The following is a 17195-nucleotide window of genomic DNA, read 5'->3' as shown; positions in this document are numbered from 1 at the left end:
GCAATACCTTAGACCGCTGTGCCACTCTGAAGCCCTTTCGGTAATTTTATATCCATGTGATAATGTCATGAAAGAGAACCAGTTTCCACTGTTTTTTTTAATGAGAATAGACTCTTTGAGCGCCACTCTTGATTGTCCTTTAAATTGAGCATCATTCCCTTTCTATTGTGTTGTGTGTACCATACCACTAGTACAAGGAAGTGCATGCAGGGGGCACTCCACTTTGTTGCTGCCTGGGTGCACATTCAAATAGGAGGCCATGTGAGAGGCAAAAATCTAGTCAGACTGGCTTGGCAGGAGCAGACATGCACAGTAAAGAGGGAGGGAGAGAGAAAGAGTATAGTTTCTCTACAGTACTTGAGTCATTGCTGCTGGCAAGTTTTGACATCATTCAAACAAAACAAGCAAAATATCAATGGAGAGAAATACCCCGAGGCTGTTATTGATGGAATATAACAGCGATATGATTAACTTTATGCTATGGTCACCTGCTTTTCAACTTAATCTTTAGAATTGACAATGTCCAAAAAGTGATGTGTAGGCGGGTGGCTGGGCAAGTGTAGCACAGGTGGACGTTGAAAAGGGGTGGAGTGAAAATATGAGGAAGAGGCAGAGAGAGCACTGTGGACAGGTAGAGCGAAACACACCAGTTTAAGTGAGGATTCTCAGATATTTTGCGATAAAATAAAACAACCGACAACACTAAGAAAATAAAAATAATGATCATTTGTTGACGAAATGAAGAAAAACAGTATGGCATGTGATGTGGATTATCTCTAGGTCTACCGATCCTATTTGGAATCAGTTAATTTGTTGTTGTCGCGCATAACCGAAAGCTGGGTTCATAAATAAGCAAGATCGTGGCACCAGTAGACTTTCGGTCATTTTGTTGACGGTAAGTATTTAGCACTTATCTTTGTTGAACGAGCCTTTGGTATCAATTTACCCCACCAGTCAATACGGTATATTGACAGTATTTATTTATTCTGAAAGGCTAAACAATGGCGTCCCACAACTAACGTTACAGTTAGTGGCGTTCAGTAATTCATAGGCCTACACCTTGATTTACTATCAACTCCAGGGTAACAAATGTTGCAGTTACTTTTAACTCTGTTGAGAAAAATGACAATGACATTTTAATAGGCAAGAATGAATCAAGCATTTGATTTAGAGAAAATAATATTTTCACATTTTTGTTCTAAACTATTTTTTCGAAAGTCATCATGGATGACAATGGCAGAGTTTCCCAAACCAAAGGGTGCATGTTTTGGCTTTTGCCCTAGACCTACAGAGCTGGTTGAAATAGTCAACTCAGCATTAAGATTTGATTAATTGAATCCGCTGTATAATGCTAGGGCAAAAACTAAAACTTGCAACATTTGGGGTCCCCAGGACCGAGTTTGGAAAATACTTATTTAACAAGGGTCATATGCAAATAGTTATGTCACTGCTAAGAGAGGTTCGTGTGTATCCAGGATTGTGTATATATATCTATATATATATTTCTTTCTCTCTGAAATAATTACTCAACTTCCAGGCTACTTCATTGGGATTGCATGAAGGCACTCCCAGAGATTGCCTGAAGGCACTCCCTTTGTTGACTGATGTAGATTGGGGACAGTTCTGGTTGTTATGAATCAGACCGAGTCAGTCAGGCCATGCATTCTGTTAAAAGAGCCCTTCTCTATGAGGAGATGTTATCGGGAAGCTTTGTCAAACTCTCTCTTTGTTAGAATCCCAGCTTATCAGGGATCATGTGTCCAGTAGGTTTTTCAGACTCCAGTTATAAAATCAAAGTTTATTGGTAGCGTACACAGATTTGCAGGTTTTATGGCAGGTGCAGCGAAATGCTTATGTTACTGGTTACCCCATTAGTTTGTCTTTTAATTGATCGAGTGCACTCACCCAATCAGCACCAAAAGACGTAGTCTCAATTGTAAACAAAGCCTCCCAAATGCTTCATGGACAGAGCAAATAGGCCCAAACAACCCTATAGCTACCTCCCTCTTATAACATTCATTATCCGGTAACTGAGTGGGTTAAAGATGCATTCCTGTGTACATAAATCTGAATAACCTCAAAGCAATGGCATGCATGAGAAATGACCCGTGATTGTTGCTCGCATGTTTTTACTGCAGACTTGGCACAGGATTGTGACTTTCATGAAATAGTTGGGTGTGGGTTTGGGAGTTGTCCTTGGGAATCTCTTTTGACAGGAATAGTGCTTGTCCGGGCTAGCCCCTTCTTGCGTCTGTCTGCATCAATGTGTTTCTGTCGGTCTTTCTGTGGAAATAGAAAATGGATATGGCCTTCATCTGTTAACCGAGCTACAGTCTGCACCCACATCAGGTACCCATCATCAGCTATGACATAGACATACACACATGTTATATCTGATATGTCAGACAGTTGATGTGAGAGAACTGGTTTGGGTTTCCCAGAATAGTTGACACAAGAATGTAGGCCTCTGATTCACACCCTTCTCTGTGATTGTTTTATAGCGGCAATTCCCTGACGCGGAAGTCCACACGCAGACAAGGACATGAAATGACGTGTGTAGTTAGATAGACGTTAAGTAGAAATTACAGCTTGGCGTCACAGGTTGCGCCTCTTTGTGAATTGCAAAATTTGAGTTCAAGACAGAGAGAAGAACATGCACTTCCAGTAGTCTCTGAGCAACAGACGTGTGGGCTTGCTTACTTTGAGATTGCAAAAAAATACTATTTCAAAGTTGATGTAGGAGCTGGACAAAAATACGTCACTTGATTTAAGAACCGAAGGATGGGCACCAATGTTGTGGTATGATTAGCTTTATATGTGGTAGCAGTAAACAGTGAGCAAATGTATTTTGAAACTAAGTGAATAACACCCACTGGCGTATTCTATTAGCACCCAATTGCTTATTCTTATTTTAACACACTTTCATCTCTTTGTTTCCTGTCCCACCCTCTCTTCCCATCCTCCATTGGTTAATTCTTCTCCTCAATTGTCGCCTTTCCCCTCTGTTTCTGTAACTGGTTCTTTGTCCATGTGAACAGGGGTGATAGGATTTCCCCCAACAAATGTGATATAACAAACTTGATTCAGCTGACACTGACTTTGGTGCCAGGTAAAAAAAATGTTGCTCATTAGGGTTGATTTGATACAAAACAAAGGTCTGTTAAATGTTTGGCTGGTACTGAAAGCTGTCACACTCGTCTCCCTCTTCTGTTAGACAGCGCATTAACTCAGGACTTTTATTGATGAATTCTTGTTATGGGTGTCCATAGCGACCAGAAGAGGCCGGTATGTGAACTTTGAACATAATTACGGTAAAACAGGCTGGCTCGTTGTTGAATTGAGGCTCAGAAAAGGTACTGTCTCCTTTGGTTACAGCTCTTTGACTTTCTCTGATGTTCCTCCACTGAACAAAATCTGTGAATTCCCAATTCAATTATGCATAATATTCCAATGGTGAAGCTGCTGGGAATTAGCAACAAGGCAGTGTTTACACTGTATCTTGGAATTGGCTTGAAATGCATCCTCCCTTAACTCTCTTAAGGTGATCACTGACTGGACTGGGGAAAGCTATACCCTTGCGTACTTACCTACCCATTCTAGTTAGATCAGAAGCGACTTTGACAAAGGAAGGATATATTGTTCTACTAATGGAACCGGACCATCCTGATACATTATTTGGATCTCCATTAGCTTTTTCAGAAGCAGCAGCTACTCTTCCTGGTGTCTGCACAAAACACAAGTAACAAAACACTGATGCACACTTAAGGGCAAGGTGTGCTGCTCTGTTTTAAGCCAGCTGCAGTTTTGCTAGGTCTTACTTTGCTGCACTTCACCATATTGCCGGACATGTAGTGTGTGGAATCATCCACATACATAGTCATTCTAGCTTTGTCTAAGACCAGTAGCAAATCATTTGTACAAACAGATAAGAGTAACGGCCCAAGGCAACTGCCCTAAGGGACACCGCAATGTACATATCTGATGTTAGAGAAGCTTCCATTGAAGAACAGATAAGGTCCCTCTGGGTTCTATTGGATAAATGACTCTCCAACCATGTGATGGCAGGTGATGTAAAGCCATAGGAAGTGACAATTTATGATCAATAACATCAAAGACTGCACTGAAATATAACAATACAGCTCAGCTATCATCTTATTATTTGTGATGCATCGATATTACATTTTGGCCGATAACGATATTTTCCTTGCAAAAATAGAATTATAACCGATATTGAAAATATTTGCGGCCTTTTAAGCATTCTAGTACATTTAAATAGTTAGACCACTGCGTCCATGTGTGTGTTAAGGCATTGCATCTCAGTGCAAGAGGTTCGAATCCAGGCTGTATCACACCCGGCCGTGATTGGGAGTCCCATAGGGCAGCGCACAATTGGCCCAGCCTCGTCGGGCTGTCATTTGTAAATTAGAATTTGTACTTAACTGACTTGCCTAGTTAAATAAAGGTTACACACACCACACTGACCAAAAAGTTATTTTGTTGGCATTTACCTATGTCCCCATTACCAGTAAAACATAATGAAACCCTATTTCTTTCACTTACTTGCTGTGCATTTTTGTTGTTCATTTGTTCAGTCGTTTCATTCTCAATCAGGATTTCTTTGGAACGCCGTTTGGGTCTTTGCAAATAACACAACATAATCTGTTTCAGTAGCTGTAGTTAACTAGCTAACTATATAGCTAGGTGTCATCTAAAATAGCCCTAATTTATAAGACAGTTCTTATTTGATTAATGGTGGTCGGACCCATCTATGTGAAGCTAGGCACAATAAGGATGAACCACAATAGTGAACTTGCGGTTAGCCTTCAAAATAAAAGTCTGGCATAATTCTATTTGTATTAATTTGCATTACTGTCAATGACATACTTTTAATATGAAGGCAACCCGAAAATTCCACTATTGTGCCTAATCCTTATTGTGTCTAGATCGCAACACATAACCCGAGCCTCACTAAATCAAGTCAAAGTTTATTTGTCACGTGCGCAGAATACAACAGGAATACAACCTTACAGTGAAATGCTTACTTACAGGCTCTAACCAATAGTGCAAAATGATGAAGCTAGCTGGCTGCTTATAACGTTAGCTTTGGGCAACAGGATAAAGTAGCTGGCTAGCTATTTATTTGAATGAACTGAAGTTCAATAGGTGAACAACAAGTGGCAACCTAGCTAATACTTACTCACAAGGATTCCTAAATCATTGCTAAGAATATTCTACAATGTAGGAAAAATAAAGAAATAAAGAAAAACCCTTGGATGAGTAGGTGTTCTAAAACTTTTGATAGTGTATGTACATGAGATATCATCAGTAAATTAGCAAAAATTCTGAACATGTTTTCACTTCGTAAATATGTGGTATTGTGTGTAGATGGGTGAGAATCTAAAATGAATTGAATGTGGAATAAGTCAAGGGGTATGAATACTTTCTGAAGGCACTCTAATATGGTAAAATGTAATAAATACATTGTTTATCAGGTCTGTGGGATGTTAGGCTGAAGCTACTGACCCTGAAGCTTGGCTCTCTCATTCCTCCCAGGCTTTAGGGAGGGAGAGTGGACAATGAGCTTGTGTCCCCACGCTCTCTGGTAGCTTTCATAGCTAGGATGAGTTATTTCCACCTCTGGCGCACAGCTCTAGAGAAGTCCTCGTTGAGGAAGATGTTGGTTCCTCTCAATTTCTTAGCTCTCTCCAGAACATCCGTCTTGTTTTGAACCTTAGGAACTTGACGACTTTCCGCCTGGGTCTGTCACCTGGGCTGGTTACAGGTGTTCCAGACCTGTGGGTGTGGCTCCACCTCAATCTTCCTATGATCCATCTGCAGTTTCTTGTGATATTTCTTCTCACATTCTCCTCAGAATCCATCTATGTCTCATGATTCACACACAGTGCTGATGTCATCTCAAGAGGACTTCTTGCGGAATGTCTCTTTCAGGACACTCGCCTCTCCCTGGGAGAACTGCAAACTGTTCTGAAGGTCCTGGACCTCTGGTCAGATCGTCCATTCTTTTGTTAGTTGAGTTAACTAGTATTTGGAAAAAGGTATTGAAGCTAGTTTCTTGTTGCTGTAACAATTGCTTGTAGACATATTTTTGTTGATTTTGAAAGGTCTCGCACCTGTGATCGCGAAATACTGTCCACTCCATTACTCCAACCTTTAACTTTGGGTAGCATGATGGTAGCAATATAGGCTAATTCCAGTACTCCACGCAATTCCAGCCAGCACCACTGACAAGGCCGACTTAAACAGCACCTTTACATGACTCTTCCTCTCCATCCTCTTTGACCCCACTAGTGCTGTGGTGCCCTGTAGGGTCATGCTGATGGACCAGGACACTCAGTGGCTGTACCACCTCCTGGCCGAGGTCCAGTTGGAGAGGTTCTACCTGCGTGTCCGGGACGGCCTCAACATCACCCGCATAGAGCACTTCAACTATGTCAAGGAGTCTGACCTCGAGCAGATCGGCATTAGCAAACCAGGTCAGTGCTCGACGCAGTTGCCTCCAAATGATTCGTATCAGAGTTTTGCTGTTTTGACCAGATGGTATACAGTTACGGATTAAAGTGACTTTTCGTAGCAATTTAGGCAGCAGGTTAGGATAATTAACGCAGCAGGTTAGGGGAATTGGGTTAAGGTTAAGAAAAGGGTTAGTATTAGCTAAAATACAAAAATTCTAAGTAACATGAACTTGATTATTATTATTTTTTTTTTTTACCATAGCAGTATACCATCTAGCCACAAGCAAACTATCCTCCATGTTGGCACTACCAGTAGATTAGTGGGTTACGGTAGAATTGAGTTGTAAGTGCTGTTGATCTAGTTTGTTTTATGATCTATGGTTATTTGTTGACATGTAGGACAGAGAAGATTATGGGATGCTGTGAAACGGTACAAGATCACCATGAGACCAAAGTCATGGATCACCAAGGTAAGACATGTACACCACCTCCCACAATGTATTTCTTTGATGATTGTTAATTGTAAAACATTTTATAATTTTTAAAATATATTTTCTTTCTTTCTCCCAGGTCTTCAGTGGCCGTGGTCCGGAGGGCGGTGACCAATGGGGCAGTATGGGGCAGGGCCAGGAGACAGGAGGGCGGGCACTCACCTGTCTGATTCAGGACAGTGAACTATCTCTAGGGGAGAAGCTGGGCATGGGCTCCTTCGGTGTGGTGAAGAGGGGAGAGTGGCAGACCCCCACTGGGAGAGTGGTGAGTGTCCCACTAGAAACACTATCTCCCTTATTTTACTCACCAAGTCCAGTGTTATGAATGTAGATATGCAGTAGTACTAGTGAAAAGCCAGAGCTAGGTTGCCTGTTTGGAAGACACACAGGGCAAGATATCTTAAAGATCAATAGAAATTGCATTACAGTATATTCCCGATCAATAGAAATTGCATTATAATCTATTCGAAATGTTATTAATCAGTATACCTAACTCATCCATCCTTCTCCTTTCTGTTGCCGTGACAGCTGCCAGTTGCGGTGAAGACTCTGAGGAGTAGCCTGTCCAGACAGACGGACACGCTGACAGACTTCCTCCAGGAGGTGACCACCATGCAGTCTCTAGACCACCCCAACATCATCCGCCTCTACGGAGTAGTACTCACACAGCCCCTGAAGATGGTGAGACTGCCATATTCTGTCCAACCTCTGAAAGATGGAGTATAAAACATATTTATTATTTCTCATATTTCTACATTGAAATCCTGTCGCCTTTAATTCCTGGGCCCAATAGGCTAAAATTCTAATTGGAAGATTGGTTATTCAAATACAGCCATTCAAATTCAAAGAAACTTTCAGTGGTCATTCAGATGTTATGTTTTTCAAAGAATTCACTTAGGGAATTTGAGGGGGGAAAGTAAAATCCTCAGAGCAAAGAAGTCCCTTTAAAACCGTATTATCTTTCCCCCAGGTGACAGAGGTGGCATGTCTGGGATCCCTGTATGACACGCTGCGCTCTCGTCAGTACGAGTACCCCCTGGCACGCCTCTGGCTCTTCGCCACCCAGATTGCAGCAGGCATGGAGTACCTGGAGGGTCGCAGGTGAGACACAAAACAGTCCCACTCTACAGACTACAACCACAGATAGAACAATGAGACCGATATTTTACTGGATGTATAAATGTGAAGCATTCGCTTGGTGTTTCCACTGACTGCCACATATGGTAGTGAGAGGAAGCCTAGTGGCGGGCAGTGGAAGAAGATGGAACGAGAGATTTTGGCCGACATTCTGCTAATACATTTGATCCCAATACCGTTTTCTGTTCCCAAAACTAGAATCGGTTACAAACAGTGTGGACTAAGTTTTGTAGACTTTACCCTTTGTCAAAGTTGTAAAAAATAGCGTTGTTTTATAAGGAGTGCAAAGACAAATTGAGTTATTGCACACGCACACTTCAGAGTAGGCATTCCCTAATGGAAATATGCAAATGTTTGCTAGAATTCTGCAATAGGATCTCGCTAGCTTGCGCTTGGCTCTGCCCAACTCCTTGCTTGTTCTGCCCACTATGACTCGTTTGTTCCCATTTGGAATGACGGGCTGTGGTCTATCTTGGTTTAGTTATAAAAATCTTTGCTACAACCACATGCCATTTTAACCACTAACTTTACTGTAACCCTCACCGTAACCCTAAATGTAAACAATTTCTCTGACCAACGTAATACATTTCCTGAAAGCCAATCAAATTTGACCAGAGGCGGATGAAGACACTTCTTACCAATGAAAACCCAGTATCATTTGTGGTTTTGGCTGGTCAAGTGTGCCTGTGTTATATCTCCTCCAGGTTCATTCACAGGGATCTGGCTGCCCGGAACGTTCTCCTGGCATCCAGGGAGATGGTGAAGATCGGGGACTTTGGGCTGATGAGGGTCCTGAGTCAGGAGAAGGACCACTACATGATGACAGCCCACAGACGCATCCCCTTTGCCTGGTGAGCTGAGGAGGAAACATCAAGGAGTGTGTGGGGGGAAATGTTATTTGCAAGTCATTGATTGTTTAGCAGTGTAACCTAATGGAAGCCGATGTGGAGATATCACTACTGTGGAATTTTCTTTGCTGGATGATTGTCAGTTTGTAGTAATTCCATCTCTCTCTTGCACCCTCCAGGTGTGCCCCAGAGAGTCTGCGTTTGGGCTCCTTCACCCATTCCTCTGATGTGTGGATGTTTGGGGTCCTCCTCTGGGAGATGTTCACCTATTGTGACGAGCCTTGGCTGGGGTTATCTGGCAGACAGGTATGTGTAGAAAAAGTTTTGAAATTGAGTATGGAGACAGTTTTTTGTACACTTTTAAGATAAACCATGACTCACAACGACTCAAGGCTCCAAGCATCTGTACGACTTCTGAAATATTTTTTTCATTATTTTAGCAAAAAAAATGTTGAGTGACCACAAAAATTGCAATATAGAGATATTGAATATGTCTTTGTCATTAAACGTTCCTCTCTTCTTTTCTCTCCTCAGATCCTGTGGAGGGTGGAGAGGGAGGGAGAGCGTATGGAGAGACCCCCTGACTGTCCTCAGGAACTCTACTCTGTGATGAGAAAGTGTTGGGCCTGCACCCCATCCGACCGACCCACCTTCTCCCAGCTCACCACTCTGGTGGCAGAGGTGACAGACTATACATTTCTATGTACATTTGTTATGCACTGTATACAGTTACATTATACTCTCCAAAACGTGCACGGGGGGGCAGGACTGAGTTTGGTGATCTCTGCTCTAATCCAGTTGTTCCTTAACATGTTTATTTGTAAGCATGTCGGCAGTGACAAGAATACAGGCCATTTTCACTTTGAGACGTGCTTAAATAGTTTTCCCCTCCTCCCTCTATCTAGGCTCAGCCGATAGAGGTGCGTGCTGTGAGGGACTTTGCGGAACCTAGGAAACTCACTCTGCTATCCAACGACCTAGTGACCGTCATAGACCATGGGTGAGTGAGGGATAGGAAGAAAGAGAACATTTATGGACACGAAAGATGGAATAATTTGTTAAACCTGCTCCTTCAAAGAGCTCCATTCATGAACCACATTCCAACCCTGATTTGATGGTTAACCCTAATCCTCAAATTCTTGCCCCCTTGTGGTAATTCTTGAGAGGGGGGGTATTATCAAATTCTTTATCACGAAAATCTTACAATTACTCCACGCTCTGTCTGCTTTTCTTAACTTGGCTAACACTACATTATGCAGAGTCTTATGTAAAAGTGTAAAGAGGGTTGTTAAGGACTTATGAGCAGTTATATTTTTAGTTAAGTCTATAAGTCAGTATAAACGGTTATAACTCACTGGTTGAAATTGTACAATGGTCACTGGTTTCTTAATGTGATTCTTCCCCTGTAGTCTGGAGCTGTGTGAGTGGAAGGGTCAGAACCAGAGGACCCTGACGGTGGGCTGGTTCCCCCCGAGCCTGGCTGCCCCCAGCAGCACTCCTGCTCCTCCCGCTGCCCCTGGTCCTCCCGCTGCCCCTGCTCCTCCTGCCTCCAGCCTCATCTCTCCCCCTCTGAAGGGCAGTCTGCAGCACACAGGGCATGGAGACACCCACCCCGACCGTAGCTGGGGCACCCCGGAGCGCCTCGATGAGTCAGTCAAGTTTTAATTAGGTTTTCATAAGGCTTGGATAATGTTTTGCTGCTGGGACTTAATCATGCTGTATGCTAACCTTGGTTCCTGCATTCAACAGCGCTGTTTTCTTGCAATGTTTGACAATGATGAGTAGGTTAAGTTAGAAACTGCCTGCAGGAGGGTCTTAGCTGGAGGAATTAACCACCTTCCACTTAGTATTCAGCACTTTTCTTTTGTAAACATTCCACCATGAGGTAGTGTAACAACCTACTCAACCCATGGCTATATGATAAATGTAGTATGACTTTGAACCTTTGAGTATACATCCCATGACCATTGTTCCCTTTAAATGTTTTCATCACTGAAGAAATGTCAGGTCTGCTGAGTGCAAACTGTAGGCCTACAGAGACTTTTGAAAAAAAAAAAAAAAAACATGCAGGGCTTGACATGAACCTTTCTAGGGCAAGCATTCCGCTAGCGGAACCCCTCCGCAACATTCCGCTGAAAAGGCAGTGCGTGAAATTCTAAAATATTTTTGGGAAACATGTAACTTTCACACATTAACAAGTCCAATACAGCAAATGAAAGATAAACATCTTGTTAATCTACCCATCGTGTCCGATTTAAAAAATGCTTTACAGCGAAAGCACAACATATGATTATGTTAGGTCATAGCCAAGTCAAAAAAACACTCTTTGGCTGGAAAACCATTTTTCCAGCCAGAGAGAGGAGTCACAAAAAGCTGAAATATAGATCAAATGAATCACTAACCTTTGATGATCTTCATCAGATGACACTCCTAGGACATCATGTTACACAATACATGTATGTTTTGTTCGATAATGTGCATATTTATATCCAAAATATCTGTTTACATTGGCGCATTACGTGCATTAATGTTTTGATTCCAAAACATCCAGTGATTTTTGCAGAAATACTCATAATAAACATTGATAAAAGATACAAGTGGTATTCACAGTATTAAAGATACACTTCTCCTTAAAGCAACCGCTGTGTCAGATTTCAATAAAACTTTACAGAAAAAGCATAATCTGAGAACAGCGCTCAGAACCCAAAACAGCCAGAGGAATATCCGCCATTTTGGAGTCAACAGAAGTTAGAAATTACACCATAAATATTCACTTACCTTTGATGATCTTCATCAGAAGGCACTCCCAGGAATCCCAGTTAGACAATAAATGACTGATTTGACTGTTCCATAAAGTCCATCATTTATGTCCAAATAGCCATTTGTTGTTAGCGTGTTCAGCCCAGTAATCCATCTTCATGAGGCGCAGACAAAAACTCAAAGTTCCGTTACAGTCCTTTAGAAACATGTCAAACGATGTATGGAATCAATCTTTAGGATGTTTTTAAACATAAAACATCAATGTTCCAACCGGAAAATTCCTTTGTCTGAAGTAAAGCACTGGAACGAGAGGTAACTCTGTCGGGAGCGCGCGTCATGAGACCAAGGCACTCTGCCAGACCACTGACTCAGAGGTTTCATGAGCTCCTCCTTTATAGTAGAATCCTCATTCAAGTTCCTAAAGATGGTTGACATCTAGTGGAAGTGCAACTTTATCCATATCTTAATGTGTATTCGGTAGGCCAACCTTTGAAAAACTACAAACCTCAGATGTCTCACTTCCTGGTTGGATTTTTCTCAGGTTTTCGCCTGCCATATGAGTTCTGTTATACTCACAGACATCATTCAAACAGTTTTAGAAACTTCAGAGTGTTTTCTATCAAATACTACTAATAATATGCATATATTAGCATCTGGGACAGAGTAGGAGGCAGTTCACTCTGGGCACGCCATTCATCCAAAAGTGAAAATGCTGCCCCCTATCCCAAAAGAGTTAACCTGTTTATCCACTTGTCCTTCAGACAAAGAGGTGACTGAAAATGTTGTTTGATGCAAGAATCCACTTTAAAATTGCATCATTATTCCCATACAATTATGCTACCCCCTGCATATTGGCAACTTATTCAAGCCCAAAATACAACACTGCCGCTTTAAGACAAAAAAAGCTCTTTCTTGACTCACTTTTCAAAGTTTTGTGCTCTTGTAGGAAGCAATCACTCCCATATTGCTGACTACACATCATCTATAACTGGGCTAATAACTCACTAACTAGCAAAGGATATTAACAAACTGTACACACGTGGCTTCATGCAGCTCACGCTTTGATCTCAAAACAAGCGCATCTACTCACGACCGCTCATGCGCTAAACACAGTCCAGTTCAAAGTGAATGGCACAGATCCATATATGGCAATTGTCTATTTGCATATAGGTCTACTGCAGCTCTGATTCGTTATGGCGCGCCGGTCTGTAGAATGTGGGCCTGAGTCGTGCATGTCAATGCAATAGAATCCTACTCCGACGCATTCTGCCGACAACAACATCTCTTGCATAGTTAGTTTTCCATAGTTTGTTTTGGTATGTTGCATTGAAAGTGGCTAATATTGCATTGATTCGATCACAATTGCCACAGTAAAGGGAAATGTTGATAGTGTTAACTAATGGGGAAAACTCTAGAAAGTTGAATCTCATGCTTCTCTGTGCGCGCTGATATTTCTTCTGCGCAGCAGTCCCGGGGGAGCTGCGGCCCGCACTCAGCTTAGAGGCTGTGACCAGTGTGTGTTTGGAGAGTGTGTTTACCTGTGTGTTTGTTTTCTGACGTTTTTCAGGAGCGTAAACTGGAGGAGCGGCCCAGCAAGCAGAGATCGCGAGGAAGAGGGCTCCAACTTACAGAAAATGTCAGGTAACGACGTCAAGCAGAGCTCTTTGATCAACATATGGCTGATACGAACATGTTATCCATGTTCTACTAGCATTGAGAGCAACGGGTCGGAAGTTCTATACCAACTAGGGATAACCACCCCCCAACATGCTGTATACTGTACATCTTTTGTACACAATAAATATGTTTAATATAACTATCCTTTTGTCCCCAGGTATGACCAGGAGTCTGGAGTCTGTCCTGAGCGATCCCCAGAGCTGGACTCAGACGGTAGTAGGGGTCAGGGTGGACCCCCGTCGTGGACCAGTCCCCGCCATGGGGGCCCACAGCGTGGGGATGCAGCAGGACATCCGTAGGTTCAGCGAGGCCAGCATCAACCCCCCGGCTCGCCCGCCCCCACCGAACCCCAAAAACTTCAAGATCCCCCAGGTGGTGATCCGAGATCAGAGGCCTACTGCAAATCCAGCCCCAGGCACCTCATGGCCTCCACAGCCTCCAACACATCCACAGCAGCAGATGCTACAGCCAGCCCAGCCTCAGCCCCAACCACCGCAGACCATGGGAGGAAGCAATCTGGGCAAGATGGCCCACATGGCACGGTCAACACCAACACTGGATAACTATGGGGACAAGGAGAGGGATCAAGAAAAGGAGAGGGTGGTGAGGGAACGAGAGAGGGAGAGGTACCCGCCTCAAGTGCAACGCACCAGGGAAGCCGTCATAGCACAGGTATGGAATTGATGTAGGGTCTTTAGTTCTTGAGGTATTAGACAGTTCAGGCTCTTTAATTAGTCTAACTTACTAAGGTATTCTGATTGGTCAGGTCATGGAGGCGGTGCATGGAGTAACCAATGAGGAGGTTCGTAATGCACTTCGCCGCAATGAGTGGAACCCTGTTAGGGCCCAGCAACAACTCAAGGTAAGACAGAATTTCTCTTATAATTCTTATGTAATAATTCTGAAATAATGCATATTTTATTTACATATACTTAAAATGTATTCTCCATTGGCCAACATAGTTAACTAAGAATACTACAATTAAGTATTTGGATCAGTGTTTATGTAATTAATACTAAATATGATGCCCCAACCTCACTTCTCTCTCTCTCTCCTTCTCTCTCAGATGGAGCAGCTGTACTCTCTGAGCCTGTGTTCTCGTGACGACTGCGTCATGATCCTGTCCCGCTACCAGTGGAATCTACAGCTGGCCAGTCGCTACCTGATCAGAATGGTACGGGAGGACAGGACTGGAGGAGGGGAGAGGAAGAGGAAGGATGGAGAGAGAGGGACACCCCCTGTTGCCATGGCGAGACGAGGAGGAGTATGAGAGGTGGAGGGATACTGGAAACAACAGACAATAAAGCTTTACAACATTTAAGAGGAACTGACAAGGAATTTTAGGAATTAAATGGATGGGAGGAGGATAAAAAAGGAATTGAATATATATGGAGTGAACCATAAAGACGTTTCAGTCCTTAAATACTATTTTATCCTTTTTTTTACAGTTCTGTTAAACACATTTTTTTGTGACGAACTGCCACATCCTCTCTGTTCTCAAAAATAGTTGTATCATGATGAATTTGTATATATTGTATTGGCATTGATTATATTTGTTGATACAAAATGTGCATTTAATTTTACCTTTATTTAACTAGGCAAGTCAGTTAAGAACAAATTCTTATTTTCAATGACGGCCTAGGAACAGTGGGTTAACTGCCTGTTCAGGGGCAGAACGTCAGATTTTGTACCTTGTCAGCTCGGGGGTTTGAACTTGCAACCTTCTGGTTACTAGTCCAATGCTCTAACCACTAGGCTACCCTGCTGCATGTGGCTCATGCCCGTCAATTTTACAAATCATTAGAGCTGGGATGTCGTAGAATCAAGAGAATATACAGTGTGATGTAATTTCCTTTCACAGGAAGTGTTTGGCATTTCTCACTGCCTTGACTTCCTAATTGATTGCGAGCTTCCCATTATGCTGTCTATAAAACTAGAGCAGGAGGAGAATACATGGGGCTGGAGAAACCTCTATGGAGGGAGATGGCCTTATGTTAAACTGTACTTCAGCATGCTTCCAGCAAGTGGGGGGAGTAATGAGAACACCTCCCTTATGTTGTGAACCTGCCTTACTCCTTTCAGGCCCCCCTGGCACTTTGCCACTACTATTTTGTGTTTGAGGTTTGAACCGTCAACCTGGTGACCAGGATCTCTTTAAAATCAAGCACGACTCTGTGTAAATTGAGATTGACAATCACAATAAACGAATTGATCATGCTTTGAAACCACAAGACAATTTCCCATTGAGCCGAAATATGCAGCATTTAACCGTGAACGCAGGAACATAAATAAAATACCCTTTTTTTTCTCGGCCTAAAATATAGACAACTGCACATGGATTAACCGTTGTATTTAATATTAGAACTTGGGGTGTCACGTTCACAAAGATGAATGCCTACACAAAGTGTTTGAACCCAAGTCTGTTTGGGATCGGGGCATCTGTCTCGTGTATTACTAGTGTCATTTATTTGTTCATGGGGTGAGTATGAAGTTGGCTCTATGCCAGGGTTAGGCAACCCTGGTCCTGGAGTGCTGCAGCAGTTCATGTTTTTGTCTTAACTGACATGGAAGACCAGGTATGTTGAATTTAGGCAATCACTGAACTGATCAATTAGCTCAGTGTGGTGCCTACTGTACATGTAATTATGACAATCCTGCTGTACCTGCAGCACTCCAGGAACAAGGTTTCCTACCCTGCTTTGTACACAATTTGGGGAAAGTTTTTTTTGTATTAGGTCAAACAATTATTCTTTGTGGTAAATAGAGCAGTTTGGGATCTTTCGTTCAGTGTGACCTGTAGTTTTACACTAGTGCTGAGATTCAATATGTCAAGTTCTAGGCATTGCAGATTTTATGGTGGATTGAGATGCAGCCCATACAACAACAAAAACATCTCTAGCTTTAAAGGCAATTGCCGAATGAGCCAACATATGCAGTGTTTACCGGTAATCGGATTATCCTTTCAAAACCGCAATGTCAATAACCTGCGATTGGATTGAATCCCGGCTCAGGTTTTGTGAGTGCCAGAGAGAGCTAGGCCACTGAGGGTGGGGTGGAGAGCAGTGTTTATGAAGCCCTGTTAAATAAATGACATGTGTTACTAATTGGAAAAATGTATACTGCCTTACAGGCTTTTCTTCTCTCTTTCACCAGTCTCCACCCAATATTTTTTAAAGTCATGGGTCCAATTCCATTATTCCCCTAGTCTCCTTCCCTAGCTCCTACCCTTAAAAAAAGGTTATGGGTTTAAACCTTGCCGTTGCTTTATTCTACTTTGCAATCTAATTATTTTTGATGTTTTTGCACAATTTTACATCTAAGGTGTTTGGTGCAGTATTTCAGAAGTAAAATATGCAACGTGCTGTCTTAAAGTCGGAGCTGCTGGGCAGGTCTGTCTCACTGTCTATGCTATTGGATAGAGAGCAATCACCACAGCTGTTCACCCCGTGTTAGTGGGCAAACGAACATCATCAAATCAAATTCCAACCCATTTACCTGTTGTGATGCACAGATGTTCCAAACTCAGTTTTAGACCAGACTGACTTTATGACCAAAATAATTATATTTACACTTTGTTAGTCAATTTTGGCACTAGAATAACCTGATTCATATGGATGCTGTTTTCAAAGGTATTCCTTGCTTCTTAAAGGCAGTCACTCTTTAAAGTAATCCATTTGGTTCTGTGTCAATTTTAAAGCTACAAACAGATGTGCAACTTGTATGAAGAAGGCACTGGCTGGCTCATGGCTTGTCTCCCTGCCTTTCAACCAAGAGTTTTTGGGTTCAAACCTCACCTTTCGCTTTTGTCA

At 42.5% G+C, this 17195-nt stretch overlaps 1 protein-coding gene across 1 annotated transcript; it reads left to right on the top strand.

The window, feature by feature from the left end:
- Positions 1-374: 374 nt before the first annotated feature.
- LOC118391929 (activated CDC42 kinase 1-like) lies at positions 375-16503 on the top strand. Its single transcript, XM_035783437.2, has 15 exons — positions 375-895; positions 6310-6494; positions 6873-6943; positions 7044-7229; positions 7493-7645; positions 7935-8065; positions 8806-8952; positions 9129-9255; positions 9484-9630; positions 9855-9949; positions 10359-10598; positions 13277-13350; positions 13544-14058; positions 14153-14248; positions 14453-16503. The coding sequence occupies exons 2-15, from the start codon at positions 6332-6334 to the stop codon at positions 14654-14656; spliced, it is 2349 nt and encodes a 782-aa protein (XP_035639330.1). The 5' UTR covers positions 375-895; positions 6310-6331; the 3' UTR covers positions 14657-16503.
- Positions 16504-17195: the final 692 nt, after the last annotated feature.

Source organism: Oncorhynchus keta, chromosome 13 (genome assembly GCF_023373465.1).
Source record: "Oncorhynchus keta strain PuntledgeMale-10-30-2019 chromosome 13, Oket_V2, whole genome shotgun sequence".
In the NCBI taxonomy this organism is placed as follows: domain Eukaryota; kingdom Metazoa; phylum Chordata; class Actinopteri; order Salmoniformes; family Salmonidae; genus Oncorhynchus; species Oncorhynchus keta.
The sequence above is the reverse complement of the archived record's forward strand: the minus strand, read 5'-3'. Positions and strand labels throughout refer to the sequence as shown.

Bases quoted from the DNA above. Each gene is read 5' to 3' on its own strand.
- LOC118391929 (XM_035783437.2), top strand. From the start codon at position 6,332: ATGCTGATGGACCAGGACACTCAGTGGCTGTACCACCTCCTGGCCGAG. The intron at 8,953-9,128 runs GTGAGCTGAGGA...TGCACCCTCCAG, and splicing joins AGACGCATCCCCTTTGCCTG to GTGTGCCCCAGAGAGTCTGC. The intron at 9,631-9,854 runs GTGACAGACTAT...CCCTCTATCTAG, and splicing joins TCACCACTCTGGTGGCAGAG to GCTCAGCCGATAGAGGTGCG.